Source organism: Chiloscyllium plagiosum, unplaced genomic scaffold (genome assembly GCF_037043375.1).
Source record: "Chiloscyllium plagiosum isolate Xiang-an unplaced genomic scaffold, Cpla_swu_hap1 HiC_scaffold_7, whole genome shotgun sequence".
In the NCBI taxonomy this organism is placed as follows: Eukaryota; Metazoa; Chordata; class Chondrichthyes; order Orectolobiformes; family Hemiscylliidae; genus Chiloscyllium; species Chiloscyllium plagiosum.
In genome coordinates, this window is record NW_028270145.1 from 73261981 (window position 1) to 73279204 (window position 17224).

The 17224-nt window shown below is 39.5% G+C and overlaps 1 protein-coding gene across 1 annotated transcript in view; it reads right to left on the reverse strand.

The window, feature by feature from the left end:
* LOC122551676 (extended synaptotagmin-3-like) overlaps positions 1 to 17224 on the reverse strand; it is a 142424-nt gene that overhangs the window by 52099 nt on the left and 73101 nt on the right. The window contains exons 5-7 of the mRNA XM_043693985.2: positions 12124 to 12193; positions 10856 to 10945; positions 3462 to 3517 (exon numbers count right to left, since the gene is read on the reverse strand). Coding sequence (XP_043549920.2) covers positions 3462 to 3517; positions 10856 to 10945; positions 12124 to 12193 — 216 coding nt within the window. The remainder of the gene's footprint in view (positions 1 to 3461; positions 3518 to 10855; positions 10946 to 12123; positions 12194 to 17224) is intronic.

Consider the following 17224-nt stretch of genomic DNA (forward strand, 5'->3'; position numbering starts at 1 on the left):
GTGTCTATGCCTCTAACTATACTATCCCCAATTGCAATAACTTGGTGGAATTATTATTAAGAAGTCCTGCCATGAGATCATAGCATTAAATAGCCAACCCAATTGTCAATGACTGGGTACTGCAAGACAGTTTCTGCTTTGCTGCTCTGCTTTCTCAACATGTATTAGCCAAACTTACATTTGAGTTACTCAAATCTTTTGTAGCTAGTTAAAAGACACTGTGCTAGTTGGCAGTGCTCACGGAACTGCCGATGCATTCAGAATAAATTGTTCACCCTTTACAAGCTTTTATAAATTGTATTTGTCACAAATGGATAGGTATAAATTCAGACTTTGTAAAGAAAGCTAATCTGTCCTTAAAATAGACACAAGGAACCTTCCAAAAGAGCTTCCAGAAATCACCCCACCAGTTCTGCCAGCTCAGCTTTTCTCTGGTTTTGTTTTAGCAAGCAGTCATTGTGAAGCTGCCGGACCCAAAGAAGCAGGTCCATGCTGATCCTCCCTCTCTCTGACATCTCTCCTGTAAGATACTGTGTTTGATTTTACCTTTTTTGCCAAGGGGTGTTTATGGGGATCGTTGCAAGTATTTGGAACAGCATCATTAAGTTGGGATAGGTTGTTAGGTTTTCGGATAGGTTATGTTATTCTATATTCTGTTCTTTTTTGTTTGTACTTTATTCGGTAATCTTGCCAATAAATTCTGTTTTGTTTAAAACAGAGTGTGGCTGGGCCAGTTGCATCACTCCTGAAATATCCATTTTAAACCTGCTTAAAATAACTAGCAAAGTTAGGGTCTGGGCTACTTTCTTGAAATGTTTTTTAGGAGGTCTATAAAACTTGTAACCTTGTTATCTGTTAAAACTTTTACTTAAGGCACTTTCAGCAATAGTTGGATGATAAACATTGCAGTTGCAGTTTCTACTTACAGAAGAGGTTTAGAGTGATTGCCCTAGGTGCACTTTTATTATCCTGTAGTACAAAGAATTTTTTTTAAAAAGCGATAAAATTATATTAAGTTATAAATTATGTTTCTATTTTTATGTATTCTATTATCACTAGAAGGTTTATTGATTCTCTCCAGTGAATGGGAGACAATGGACATGGAAGTGCCACAGCTTGATTTGGGGAATATTACAGGTGCAGGTTGAGAGGCGTAGCTAGCATAGACAGCATGCAAAAAAGGTTCACAGATATGAGGCTTCCTGGGTGGCACATGGGCACTGTTTGGGAGGTAAATGGGGTACAGGAGACTGAGGGCCTTTCCTGAGATGGAGTCCCATGAAGCAGAGGTACACATTTTGAACAACATGCCTTGACACCTAGTTGGATGCTTTGACTGCTTTCCTGGATGGACTAACCTGACTGCAGCCTGAACCTGAGCCATGTCCCTGGCAATCTAGATCCTGACTTCACTATCACTTTCTCCTGTGGTGGATTCACAAAGCCAGGAATTTTCCTAGCTTCTGCTGCTTGCCTTGAAGATGACAATCCAGGACTAAGTATTAACTGACATGCAAAATGAAGTATTCCATTGGAGTTAATTCTGACTCACATGAAAAAGAATGTGCTCCAATTTCTTAGGCATCCAGCTCAAGTTACTGTGCTGGAGATATCTGACTTGTTTCAGTTATCTAAACAAGTAAACTGTAGTGGCAAGTGATATTTATTCAAACGACTGGAATAATACCCAAAATGTACAAAGTAAGTTCAGCTTCACTTTCCTCTCTCAGAATGCAGGTAATGTTCACAGCTCAAACAAGGGTTTGCGTAAGCATACCAAGTCTATAGAATTAAAACATAAATCTTTATAAAGATCTGGTGATAAATAGAATGTTGATTCTAATTGAGCACTTTTTTTTTACACTGGTGGAGTTGCTCAATTTCACTCCTTATATGGAGGAACTATTCAATTAAAACTTATTGCAGGACTTGTACTCCAAGATCTCAGATCTTAAGTTTAGCTAACACCAAAATTCAGCCCAAAGCAAAGCAAAATTCTAGTCTCCAGCTAACTTCCAAAAATAAAATCAACCTGGACTTTTTTCCAAATGCAATCCTGCCTCCTGGCCTCCATTTCCATATCTACTAAGGAGGATGAGCTTCCATTTTAAACTAGTTCTTTTAATATCCCATCAGAAATAGAAGCATCAATTCTCCTACCACAAAAATACCAAACTTAAATGGATTTATTTAAAATGGGAAAAACAATAAGACACGGCAAGTGTTTAGATGAGCAGGTCAGATGAAGAATTCATCACCACATATCCAGCTTATCAGGATGGGATGCCTCCCACAGTGATTAATTAAATATACTGAAGTACTAACCTGAGGGAATATTTTCTTTATATACCACATATAGCTAAATCATAAACAAGTTTGTGAAGATTATATAGAATACAAATTTACTGTACACACTGCAGATTGAATCTCACATCTTAAATAATGTGGCTTTGATTTAATCCAGAAGTGTCATACTTGTCTCAACTAAAGTCTCATTTGTCATTCATTCTTATCATAAAACCACGAAAAATGTTAGATTTATTGTTGTTCAAAGAATGTGTTAACAACTGAATTCCATTTACCTAGGCTCAGAGTGGCAATGAATACATTTAAATATTAGAAGAATATGATAAAAAAAGTTACTAATGACCATCAAAAGCATATTTTAAAGTGTTTTCATAAAAGAACCTAAATTACGATAGTTTCATGCACGCTGATTGAAACATTTGAAAAACAAAACTGTCTCCTGCCAATTATACACTGATGCACATTTGTTTATGGAAGGGATTATGTTGGCACAGCACTCTATGCAGCTCATTAAAGGAGATGACAAACTGTAGGGCACTCTTTCGATTAGTAGCACTTTTTGAAGTCAAGAATTGGGAAGTTGTTTAATTTTAATTTGCTCAGCGAACAAACTTCACAATTTCTGGAAGTGACATGACACAGTTTTACTACTTGCAACATTTTCCTCCATTTTATAAATTAAACAGAACAAGGATGCAGGAGAAAATTACAAAGAATGCAATTCAGTTAACATTGATACATCAAGCCAATCATGTACAGATTATGAAATTGACAGGGTTTGGAGGTTAGTTAACTATTTAACAAACTAATTGCTACTTTGGAATCCCTTTCAAGTTTGCTATTGAACTATTGAAAAATTCCCAATTTACAAGTTTCTTGCTTAGGACAAGGAGTAATGAAGTTGGATTCACTTCTTGAAGTAGGCTTGTGAATCAAAAGACAAGATATACTTTCCTTTGGTCAAAAATTTCAGTAAAATAATGGATGCAGCTACATTTTAAGCACACATGTTTGGATGAAGTTAATGAACAGTTGAAGATATCCCCAGCATTACTCAATTATGCATTATTCTTTTATTTCATTGTAATGTCAATCTCTAAATCAATTTCCACTTCCTGATCCATGAAAAAGGTTAGACAATGTGAAATACTAACTTGAAACCAGGAATATCCAATAGGTTGGTCAGCCCTGTCCAGTTGATTTCCAGAACCTGAAGAGAAATTAACAACATCAGAAGCAGCAAAACAAGCAATGGGTTTGTTGAGAGGAACTTTTTTCTCTGTACAATGATATTCAATTTCCACTTTAAACATTTTCAGGCTAGAATATTAATAATTTTCATGAAAGAAAATGGTGTGGTTTTAAAGGTGGTTACAGTTTGCTTCTCGAGTAGGACATTAAACTACAAAATGCCAAAGGTCTAGTTAGCCAGACAAGTCATGGTGCTCGGAGTTGCTAAGTTGATTGATTCGAAACATGGAGCAAAGTTTTGTAGGACACAGTCATTCATTTAAAACGTGATGAGTTGATGCTGCGTGGCTACAATCCCATGCTGATCTGTCCTTGGCTTTCTATTCTTGAAAAAGGTGTGACTGTTTGCATGGAAAGAATTTTGAACATATACCATAGCTTTCGGAAGGGGATAGAAGACTTGGAGACTTTAATGTCAGAGCACTCAACAGATCTTTGTTAGTGATGCTGGTGTCAGGTCAGAGGTTGTGCTTCCTCCTTTTTGTCATCAAAATCTGCATCTGTGGAGATCAGCAAGGTTAGAGATATTTGAATTGTATATTTGGTAGGTTCTGAAGGACGTCATGAATTGCTTGTTCTGGGTTGTTTTTCCAGTGGTCAAATGTTTTCAGTGATTTTTCCTTCAGATGCAAATCAGGGATGGAACAGATAGAAACCTGAGAGCTAATTCACCTGCTGGACATCAAGCTTCCAAATTATCAGCAAATTTGAACCAAAAGAACTGTGGATGCTGTAAATCGAAAACAAAAGCAGAAGTTGTTGGAAAAGCTCAACAGGTCACTGTGAAGAGAAATCAGCATTAACGTTTCAGGTCTCGTGATTCTTCCCCAGGAGCTTCTGAGGACAGGTCACCGGACCTGCAACGTTAACTCAGATTTCTCTTCACAGGTGCTGCCAGACTTGTTGAGCTTTTCCAGCAACTTCTGATTTTGTACCAACAAATTTGGTTGTTTTTAGGCTGCTATTAAGGTTGCCTCAAGTTCATTGCAAAGTTTGGAAGGAATGCTCCAAGACCATTTCACCTTCTTGGTTCTGAGGGACTTCATGAATTGCTTGTTCTAGATTGGTTTCCCTGTGGCCAAATGCTTTCAATGCTTTTTCCTTCAAATGCAAATCAGGGATGGAACAGATAGAAACCTTGGAGTTAATGAAGGACTTCAGGACTCAGGACAACAGCCTTACTGACTCAAATTGTTCCCTTTGATGGCCCCTTCCTCACTCTCCTTTCTCAGTTATTAAAGAACTTTCACTATTTTGAAATCCTTCATAAACTACTTACAGTCCATACATTTTATCAAATAAACATGCACATCTTGCTACAATCTGCAGAAATACGATCTAAATTCACTTCAAAGCTATCACAGGAAATAAGTGGAGGGAAAAATTATGACTTGATAGAAAAATTACAGCAATAACTGTAATGAGGGTATAGAATATAGAACATTACAGCGCAGTACAGGCCCTTTGGCCCTCGATGTTGCGCCAACCTGTCATACCAATCTGAAGCCCATCTAACCTGCACTATTCCATGTACGTCCATATGCTTGTCCAATGACGACTTAAATGTACTTAAAGTTGGCAAATCTACTACCTGTGCAGGCAAAGCATTCCATACCCTTACTACTCGGAGTAAAGAAACTATCTATCTCTGACATCTGTCCTATATCTATCACCCTTCAATTTAAAGCTATGCCCCCTCGTGCTCGCCGTCACCATACTTAGAAAAAGGCTCTCCCTGTCCACCCTATCTAACCCTCTGATTATCTTATATGTCTCTATTAAGTCATCTCACAACCTTCTTCTCTCTAACGAAAACAGTCTCAAGTCCCTCAGCTTTTCAGCCTGGTAGACCTCAAAGAAAATGAACTCCCTGATTGGGGCTATTAACCTGGTTCAATCAGGAAGGGAAAAAGTGAGGACTGCAGATGCTGGAGATCAGAGCTGAAAATGTGTTGCTGGAAAAGCGCAGCAGGTCAGGCAGCATCCAAGGAGCATGAGAATCGATGTTTCGGGCATGAGCCCTTCTTCAGGAAGGCCTGACTGATAAATATAAACAGGATCATCAGAGGTTCTATAAGACCATAAGACATAGGAGCGGACGTAAGGCCATTCGGCCCATCGAGTCCACTCCGCCATTCAATCATGGCTGATGGGCATTTCAACTCCACTTACCCGCATTCTCCCTGTAGTCCTTAATTCCTTGTGACATCAAGAATTTATCAATTTCTGCCTTGAAGACATTTAGCGTCCCAGCCTCCACTGCACTCTATGGCAATGAATTCCACAGGCCCACCACTCTCTGGCTGAAGAAATGTCTCCGCATTTCTGTTCTGAATTTACTCCCTCTAATTCTAAGGCTGTGTCCACGGGTCCTCGTCTCCTCGCTTAACGGAAACAATTTCCTAGCGTCCACCCTCTCCAAGCCAGGTTCTATTCACTCATAGCTGGTTCTGAGAAAGTTGGACCAGTATCAAGTACTATGCATGCATAAAAACAGAGCAAATTGGTGATGGGACACTAAGCTCTGAGGAGTTATTTCAATAACAATCACTTAATTAAATTGACTAGGACAACAATAAAAACATTATGCACTTACATAACCTTCAGCAGAAAAACAGCCGGGACAGAAGGAAAAATGAAAAGGGCAAACTGCCAAACAATTTGGCGAGAGATGGAAAGGAGAATAAAAATTTGATCAAAGGGATGTATTGCAAGATAGTTTTCAAAAAGGTGAAGAGAGAAAAATAAAACAGAGCCAGATGGGATTTTAGGAGGAAGTTGCAGAAACTGGGGCCAAGATAGTCAGCAGTCCGACCAGATCTGCAACTGTCAAGCAAAGAATGTTTCTGATATATGAAAGCCAAGGCTGGAATATGGAGAAATGCAGCAAGGGACACAAACTGGGATAAAAAAAATTGTATTTTTGCAATGAGTCATGAGGTGATGAAAACATACAAAAATAGGAACCTTTTTAATACAAAACTTATAGGCAGATAATTAATTTAGCACTCCCATTTTTCATGTAAAATTATCTATTTTATCAATGATTTTGATAAGGAAATGAAAATGTCCTGCTCTCTTTAGGGTTTACTTTGCTGAATTATATAAATCTCTGTCTCCAACTCAAATCCATCAACAACACAATTGCATTTTAAAAAAAAAAATTTGAAGGCAAACATTCCCAATTACAACGAAAGACAAGTTATTGAAGCAGCCAAAGATAGTTAAAGTCGAGAGTGTGGTGCTGGAAAAGCACAGGTCAGGTAGCATCCGAGGAGCAGGAGAATCAATGTTTCAGGCCTAAGCCCTTCATCAGGGAAGAGTTCACCAGCTTCAAAATCTAGCACCCCCAATCTCATCACATGTCCAACCCTTCCTCTTCTCCCTAACTCCTTGACCTGACCTATCTGCTCCACCCTTCCCACTGACCAATCACAATACCCCCTTACCTGCATCTAGCTATCACCATTCCAGCCCCAACCTTCTCCCTCTCCCCTCCCCAGTCCAGACCCAAAACATCAACTTTCCTGCTTGTGTGTGTGTGACCTGCTGTGCCTTTCCAGCTCCACATTTTATTGACTCTGACTTCCAGCATCTGCAGTCCTTACTGACTGAAAACTCTTAACATTTGTTGGCACGATGCCCTGAAGCATACAAGATTTGGAATGGCAATGAGTCACATGATTAAGCAACAAAAAAAAGGCTAACTTGGCCTTTTGCTGTACTGTAGGGTTTCCTATGATCCCACCCCCTCAATTTCCCTCAGATGGGCTCTCCATGGAAAGGCCAATATTACTGGGTCTGTCATGAATATTAAATGAAAGCGCTAAGAGTAAAATTGGATGGCTCCCAGCAAAAAGACAGGCATTTTTGGAAAATTAGTATGAAATATATCTGAAGCACATTGCCTGCATGTGGCATGATCGGAACAATATTCAGGCTTGGGCTGATACATGGCAAGATGAGATAAGAGGTATTTTTTTCAGCCAGAGAGTGATGAATCTGTGAAACTCGTTGCGACAAATGGCTGTGGAGGCCAAGTCATTGAGTGTGTTTAAAACAGAGAGAGATAGGTTCTTGATTAGTAAGGGGATCAAGGATTACAGGGAGAAGACAGGAAACTAGGTTTGAGAAATGTATCAGCTATCTTTGAATGGTGGAGCAGACGCAATGGGTTGAATGGCCTAATTCTGTTTCTCTACCTTATGGTCTTGAGTAACAATCTGTGTCACACAATGCCAGGCAATGACTATTTCCTACAATGGAATCTAGCCATCTCCTCTTGATATTGAGTGATATTATTGCTGCCAAGTTCCCCTACCATCACAGCTTTTACCTTTTACTTGGTTATCTTGTACTTTGGGAAACAAAAATGTTATTCTTCTGCAAGAGATGCCACAGATTACCTCAGTTTAAAGCATTCCTACACCAGTTAGAATCCACCTCAGGCAAGGGAGATGCTTGCAAAAGACAGGCCAATTGACTACCATGGAGTACAGTGTCAGCACCAAACACCGGTCAATATGTAAACAAATAAGTTGCCATCATTCACACTCTGTAAATTGATTTATGCTGATGACATCAGTTGTGCCCTCAAATCTCCATCCTTTGACACCCTGCACCAGATCCTTAATAAAGAGGTTACAAATTTGATGGACCTCTGCACAATTAGTATCTCACACTGAATCCTCAAAATCTATAACCAGTATATTCCATCTCCAAAATGCAAATGCCAACAAATGAATAGTACATTTACATGGATGGTTAGGGAGTAAAGTGTGATCCCAACACAGCATACTTGGGAAAACTTCTGGATTGGACTTTGTTGATCTGTGACCTTCTGAAGGGAGCAGCAAAAGGATGAAAACTAGAAACAACTGACTTCAAACTTACTGAATCTACGTGTGATGTTGCTGCTACAACACTTTCAACCCCAGCACTTGCCTAATATACTTTGCATCAGCTTGGCAAAGGTCAAAACACATGCACCTTGTTGACTTTCAAGTGAATGTAATGATGTGTACCATAAATGGAATCTTCTGCTCAATCCCTCTCCTTCAGCTTCTTGTCCTTGCAAACATCATTCCTCCTCACATCCACCAACAACCCACAGCTGGTTGAAACCACCTGTGCCACACCTCACTTATCACTCCATCAGGATCTGATAAATCCATCCTACAGCTCATCTTTCATCATGTGCTCATATGGAACAGCATTGCTGAGCAAAAGTCTGCCAGTAAATGTCCACTGGATCAAGGAATGGGATATACAGGAGTTCTAACCTGCTTTTTCTGTAAATTGCATCTGTTTGATGACATGTTTTGAACTACCATGACAAGAATGGTCCTTGTTAAACATGTTCAGAACAAGCCTGGACTCCTATGAAGCCAGCCCCCACTGTTATGAACTCAATGCAAACTCCTTATGCACTTTGTTGAGGCAAATAATGCTGCACATTAGAGATACCTACAGCACAACAAAGGGCCCTTGGGCCCATCGAGTCTGTGCCAGTCAAAAACTAGCACCTAACTATTTAAATCCCATTTTCCAGCACTTGGCCCCAAGGAGTGTCCCCTGTACAGACAGGGGGAGGGATTAAATCACATTTAACTTAATAAATGCAGCTAATGCTTGGCTTTTGAGGATTTGCATCCACAAAATAAGAATCTTGGTATTAAATAAATAATTTCCCTTAGTCCCAGATGTATTCACTCCCATGTCAGGAGCACAGAGATGGGACAATATCCAGCTGCATACCTGAACTTTTAAAACTGGCTACCATTTTAAATCGTAAGGGCAGGCTACATTAGAAGCGGAGGTGTAGGCCTGCCTTGGGGATCTGCCAAAAAACTTAGAAACAAAGCATAAACCATGAAATATCCTCTGCCTCCTGCTCCCCGACCCTTACCCCTCATTAACATCTACATAAATTACCACTAGCCACCCCATTAACCTCATACTAAAGCACGCTCCTATACCTTCTCCCACTGCCCTTTATGAACTAATGACAAGCGATCGAAAGGTAGAGCAAACTCAAAGGGCCAAGTGGCCTCATCCTGCTCCTGTTGTCTATGTTTCTATGTACTTTTATCCACCCTTCATAGCACCTTATATACCCATACCAAATATGGCCAATGTAAATTGACCATAGTGACCAGGGAGATGCTAGCTAAGTGAATTAGCCATAGGAAATGCAAGGTTACAGGGATAGGGTAGTGATATGGGTCTGGTGGGATGCTCTTCAGAGACTCAATGGGCTGAAAGTCTGCTTCCACAATGCAGCGATTCCATGATTCTAAATGCTCACCTCCACTGTCCTTTTACCTTATACCTACCATCCACCATAGGTGGACCTCAAGACCTGTGCAATGTTGAAATAACAGCTCTATCTATCAATTGGAGACTTTATATTGGGATAAACACTTTCTTCAACTAAATAAAGCCATAAAACATTAAATATTTCATTCAGTTGCAAAAGCATTGGAATTCATGCTTCTATAGTAAAGATTCAATAACTGCTTGTTAACTGTCCAATGATATGAAATGTGCCCCAATGTGGTAAAGGATCATTGTGAAATCAGTCATGTAGCAACAATCCAGTAATGTAAGTCCTTAACTTTATGTCAAGAGACAAATGAAATAGCAAACAACAACTTTAGAAAAAAAATCTGGAGTTTTGTTTTTATAAAGTATTAAAGGGAAGAATTTTAAATGCCTTTATAGATAAGACAGATCCCTCTGACAAATGGTTTTTACACTCTATTGAAAAGTCCAAGCAGTTTTACAGTAATGGGTTTATCCACTTTTTACCTACATTTGATACCTACTTAACAATCCTGAAGGGCCTATGATCTCTCCTGGCCTTGGTCCAAATGTGTTCCAGGACCATATTCAAGGTGGTACCTTACCTCTCCAAAAGGGTACCCTGGCTACCAAAACAAATCTGATGCTCATATCTGGCTTGGCAAAATCTAACTCTGTGTTGCACATTAGAAGAGATGTCAAAAGAGGTGAGGAAGGAGCGTACTGATGATTTAAAAGGCCAGCTTCGTCCGCAGACCATACTTACATGAAACTTGCCCAGCATTAGAGAAAGAGAAAATGTCATGTTTGTGGATAGGACCTAAGATATCTAATCACTTTATTTTCACCTCACTGAAGAGCCCAATGTGTTGGGAATCTGAGCCTTAGAGCCTCATAACACCACTTTAATGAGCAAGAGTGCTTTGTGGTTGGAGCTACTATTAGAAAAAACTTGAAATGTAAAACAATGCAATAAAATGAAAAAAAGACTCACTGGTCGGCGAATGAAGAATAAAGTCACAGCTCCAACCAGGGGCATCTGATTAGATAAAGGCTCCAGGATCACTCGGAGTGTACCGTGTAGCTGTAGTACAAACATATACCATAATCATTACCAAATACCAGCTTTAAAGGACCAAAGCACTTTCTAATTGTTAACATCAATAAGTTTTGATGAGATAGGCAAACAAATCAAATCACAATTTAAAACTGATGCGAGTGGAACATAAGATTAAAGAATTTCACAAACGAATGGTAATTTCAATGCATTGCCCTGCACATTCAAATCATTCAAGGTTACAAAGATTGTACAAGGAAGTATAATTATTTTGCAATTGCCAACAGCAGATACCAACAGTTATCCAATTCCTGAAGTTACTCACCTAATATTAACACATGCACTATCCTTACTTTTGCCTGTTTAAATTAGAAATGTGCAAATTTACCAAAAATGTTTGTAATTGCCAGGTTGTGATAATTTTGCGCAGGAACAATGGCATAAGGCAGATATATCAGAAAGTCAAAGAGTTAGATAATGAGTAACCATTGCCATTTGGTGTATTCTCTAGAGACTATTTAAAAAGTAGATTAAGAGAACAAAGACAATGTCTCTGCCCTTTCATGACTGGGCCTTATATGAAAAGTAAAATTGAAATAGAAAAAGGAAAAAAAAGGGGCATAAGGATAGATTACCAATTATACATAGTTAAAATAGCAACATCTTTTCAGAGATTAACATTGTGGGGAATAACAAAATCAGAAGTTGTTGGAAAAGCTCAGCAAATCCGGCAGCATTGAGGAATAAAACCTCCTTTACGTAATTCAGTGTAGAAGCTTACCATTTAGCCTATCGACTCTTTGAAGAGCATCCCACCTTGATCCAGACTCCTACCTATCTCTGTAACCCTGCACATCTCTGGACAATTTGGCATGGCCATCCACTTTACCTAAACATCTTTGGACTGTAGGAGGAAACCGGAGCACCCAGAGGAAACCCGCGCAGATGTGGGAAGAATGGGCAAACTCCACACAGAGTCACTTGAGGGCAGAATCAAACCAAGATCTGTGGCACTGTGGGCAGCAGTTGTAACCACGGAGCCTTGGTGCTGCCATTATTTGTTATAAGTACTCATGCCAAGGGTCACAGATTTCCTGATTGAACATCGTAGTTGAGTTTTAAATTCTGGATCAGAGATAAAATCATAATAGGCAATTTATGAAGTTGTTTAGAACAAAGAAACAATTTCAAAATATCCCACATACCTGCATTCCCTTCAGTCCAGCTTTACATACTTTCTTCACCTCCACATTAATTTCACAGTCTCCTACATAGCTGAAAGACAAACATTCTATATTAAATTCAGGTTTGCCAAATGGATTGGACACAAAGCCTGAGTGACAACCTGAGAATCGTTCATTCTGAGAAAGCCATCTTAATTGGAAATGTTAAATCTATTTCTCTCTCCCCATTTACTGCCTGCTTGTTGTGCATTCCCAGCAATTTTTATTGTTATGTCAGATTTCCAGCATTTGCAGTATGTGATTCTGTATTAGAACAAATATAGGGTTTTCCAATCTCCAATTAGATAAAAACAGTGGGTACTGTAAATCAGAAACAAGAACAGAAAATTCTGGAAAAAGCTCAGCAGGACTTGGCAGCATCTGTGGACAGAAATCAGAATTAATATTTCTGGTTCAGTGACCCAAGGAAGGGTCACTCGACCAAAAATGTTAACTCTGATGTCTCTGCACAGATGCTGCCAGACCTGTTGAGCTTTTCCAGCAATTTCTGTTTTTGTTCCAGACAATTAGGCTTAGCTTTTTAATAAAATGTCTTTGGTTATTTGCCCTCCAAGTAAACAATGTTTGTGTCTCCCACAGTCTTCTGAAAAACATTATTGACAATTTTAATCTTAGATCCCAGAGAAAGCAAATGCTCAGCAGAACACACTACGAGCTCTGCAGAAAAGAACATTATTGTGTTGATTTGAGAGTTAACTAGATTTCAACAGTTGTGTGCACAAAATAAACTTCTGGTTTACAATCCTTTCAGTTTTATCTGAAAAGCTGGGAACTTTGATCAGCAGGAAGGACTGGACTTTGGAAGGAAATTATGCAAGGATCTGAGGACTTAGTGCCAGTCATTGAAGAATGATCATTTCATGTGTATACACTTTATAGGATTAACCCTAGTCAAAGAGGTGCAATGGAATTGAAAACACCAAACAGTGATGTTACTGACAACTCGATGTCAGACTGATGAGCCCAATGGCACTGACTCTGGGCTTTATAGTGAAAGTGATGTTGAAATGATGCACTGGTCTTTCACCCTCCCACGTATTACTTCCTTGGAGTTGATGTTGAGGCTATGAGCCTATTTTTTTCCCTCAAGACTTTAAATATGTTCTGGGTTTGGAGCGAATGTTTAGGCAGGTCTCATTAATAGATTGGGTGTTTCCCAGGCTGTGTTTATAAAACAGACATCTCAGTAAAACTTAAGTAAGGATTTATATTAAAAACTGTAGTGTTAAACATATTTTGTGCTGATAGTAACTTTTGTTTTCTACAATACTGAATCTTAAGCTTTGTTTGATGTAGAATGCAATGATGGTGCACTAAATTTCAGTCAATGTTTATTTTTCTCTTCTGCTAAAGGTGTAGAAATCTCTCATTACAATTGCTTCATAGGAGAAGCGGCGACTGTAGCTTTTTCAAAAATGTGGCCTAACTGGTTCTACCACCATTTGTTGTCACAATCAGTCACAATATACATTAGCTCAAAATTAAAATACTGAGGATGTTGTAAATATGAAATAATACAAAACACGCTAGAAATACTCAGCCGATTAGTTTCTGTGGAGGCAGAAAAAGAATGAACTATTCAGGTTGATGATCTTCCATGAGAGCTGTAAGGAGGAGACATAAGAAGGTTTTAAGCAAGTAGACTGGCAAGAATAGGTCTGTTCCAGTTTTTTTTAATTCATCGAAGGGATGTGGGAGTCATTGGTTAGGCCAGCATTTATTGCCTATCAGGCAGTTAAGAACCAACCACATTGCTATGGTTCTGGAGTCCCATGTAGGCCAGACCCAATAAGGATAGCAGTTTCCTTCCTTAAAAAGGACATTAATGAATCAGATAGGGTTTTCCAACAATTGACAATGGTCATCTTTAGAGACTCTTAATTCCAGAAGTTTATTGAATTCAAATTTCACCATCTGCCAAGACAGGATTTGAACCCGAGTCCCTGGGTTGTTACCTCGGTCTGGAGATTAACAGTCCAGCAACAATAACTCCAGGTCATCACCTCCCCACATTGAAAGCATATATTAAGTGATAGGACAATGGAATAAGCAAATAAACAAAAAACAAAAAATGACTCAAAGGAGATATGATTGCAGCAGCATAATCAGTATTTACAGGGCAGTAATTATGGTCCAAAATTATTATTTTCTTGTAAAAAAAGGAAAAAAAAATGTTTTTGAATATTACAACAGATACAAAATCAAACAATTCAAACCAATGTTAAAAAACAAACCCACTAATTACATAGATAAATTATAACTTATAACTGAGCTAAAAAAAGGAAATCTTAATAATATTATAATAATAATAAGACAACGCAACGAAACAAAGCCATAGCCCTTAATCATCGAGTGCATAAGTTTATACATATGAATATGTTTGTAGTTTCTCCTTCCTGGATACTAGATTCATTACATAGTACTGCCATTCCTGAAGAAGGGCTAATGCCCGAAACGTCGATTCTCCTGTTCCCTAGATGCTGCCTGACCTGCTGCGCTTTTCCAGCAACACATTTCCATCCATGGCTATATAAAGACTCTTATTAGTATGGTGGACAAATCTGTACCCAGCTTGTTCAAAAAGAGCTACCAGAAATTCTCAGTTTTATGGTGTACCATACTCATGAGGAAGTCCAAGGGGATGTGTTCAATGACCAGCTTACGCCAGCCCAGAGGGATTTTCCAATACCCACCTAATAGAATGTTCTTTCTGGCACAAAAAGTGAGGATACTAAAAAGCCTTGTTTTGTGTACATCTAAAAAAATGAATTAACAAAATCATGAAGAGGAGATACCAGGTCCATTTTCACCTCAGTCCCCAAGGCCTTCTCTATTTCACCTACCACAGCGTTCCAGTATGCCTGCAGTCTGTGACAGGACCAAAGACAATGAGTGAGCGTGCCCACGCTCACTTTACTTTAGGACACATTGGAGAAGCTCCCGCTTTAAATTTTGCAAGGCGGTCTAGGGCTAAACGGAAGAATGCTCAATTGCAAGGCGTGGGTCCTGTTACAAATCAAGATCCTTCTTGTATTTTCCCAGATATCCTCCCATGTTTCAGAAGAGATCTCAATGTCCAGCTCCCTCTCGCATACCTTAGAGCCATTCGGTTCTCATTCGAGGGAGCCTCACCCAATAGATGATAAATGCAGAACAGATAACGTACCCTCAACACTCAACACCCTCTTCTCCATGTTGGACCTATAAGAATCAGTAAGAAAAGTGTGGTTTCTTTTTGTATGAAATTTCTAATTTGAAAAAAATGAAAAAAGGTCCCTTCTCAGCAATTTATATAACTGAGCCAAAGGACATCAATGTCCCCCTTCGAATAAATCACCCAGACAAGACATGTCCCGAGCTGCCCATAGTTTAAACTCCAAATCCATCATTCCTGGTTGAAAACTCAGCATACTAACTATGGGTGTCAAAAATGATGTTTTGACAATATTGCCCTCACCCTGAAGCATTGCCCTCTACGCCTTGAATGTGTTGCTAAGTATTGGGCTATGGAAATATTCCTTAACTGTCCTCATTTTGTCTAAGAACAGCAGGCTAATAAGGGGGCATCTTGCCCGAGATGCTTCGATGTCCAACCAAAGTGAGCGAGGGATTCCCCCAGGGCCCAGTCATTCACGTAAGATATCAACAAGCTTAATTGATAGTTTTTGATATCTGGGAGGCCCACTCCTCCCAGTCAGTAAGGTCACTGCAATTTAGTCAATTTAATTAGGGGTCACTTGTGATACCAGATAAAGAACTGAACCAGTGCTCAGTCTTCTAAATATTTGCTTAGTAAAGAGCAGAGGTAGCATTCACACAGGATACAACAGGTGGAGCAGAGTGTTCATTTTAATGAGGGCTACCAGACCTAACCAAGAGATCGGAAGCGCCTCCCACCTACAAAGGTCCTGTTTGATTCTGTCGAATAAAAAGGACAAAATTGGTTTAAAAAGGCTGATCAAACATGGGAGTAATAAAAATACCTAAATAGAGAAAACCCTCTTGCGAACATCTAAAGGGGAACAGAGATCTGCCCTCAGAATCACGCACTCTCAGGAGACCACCAGGTATGGCCTCTGATCTCACAAAGTTGATCTTATAGCCAGATAGGCTACCAACTAAATTGATGCATTGTATCAGGTGTGGCACGGAGACTACTGGCTTTGATAAGACAAGAATGTCATCCGCATACAATACAATCTTATGTCACTTCGTCCCCACTTCTCGAAGGCTTATAGTGAGATCCCTATGCATTGGTGATCGAACCGCCAGTGGAAGCAATGTGAAAAGCAACGGTGATAAGGGCCAGCCATGTTGACTGCCCTTACAAATATTGAAATTGCTTGATCGCACAACATTGGTGAGGACCACGGCAAGAGGATCACTATACAAAACCTCCACCCACCTGATGAAGGCCTCTCCCAGGCAAACCACTTTAAAGTATAAAAAAAGTATGGACACTTGACCTTGTTAAATGCCTTTTCAGCATCTAAGGAGATCACGAATCTCTGTACCAATTGCTATTGACATGCTTGGATCACGTTAGATAACCTCCTGACATTATCCGTCGATCTGCGACCTTTTATGAACCCTGTCTGATCTTCCTTAATGATGAGGGCAGTACAGTTTCTAGCCTTAATGCCAGAGTCTTAGACATGATTTTGAAGTTAACATTCAGGAGTGAAATGGGCCTATAGGAAGCACAGTCCTCTTGGGTCTTACCCTTTAAGAACGAGAGAGTTGTTTGCCTCTCAAAGATGGTGGGAGGAGGCCACGACTATGACAGTCAGTCATTAAACATACAAGCATCAGCCCTGACAACATATTTATAAATTCTTTATAGAACTCACTAAGTAGCCTGTAATGACCAGGCACCTTTACATTCTGGAGCAGCCTCACAGCCTCCTGCACCTCTTCCTCTGACTACGGGGCATTGAGGAAAGACTCTTGTTCAGGAGTCACTCCCGGAAGGTCCAAGTTCTTAAAAAAAAAAAGACTCCATCCTAACCTGTTCACCATCACAGCTTTCAGATCGGAATACTTCAGAGCAAAACTTCCAAAA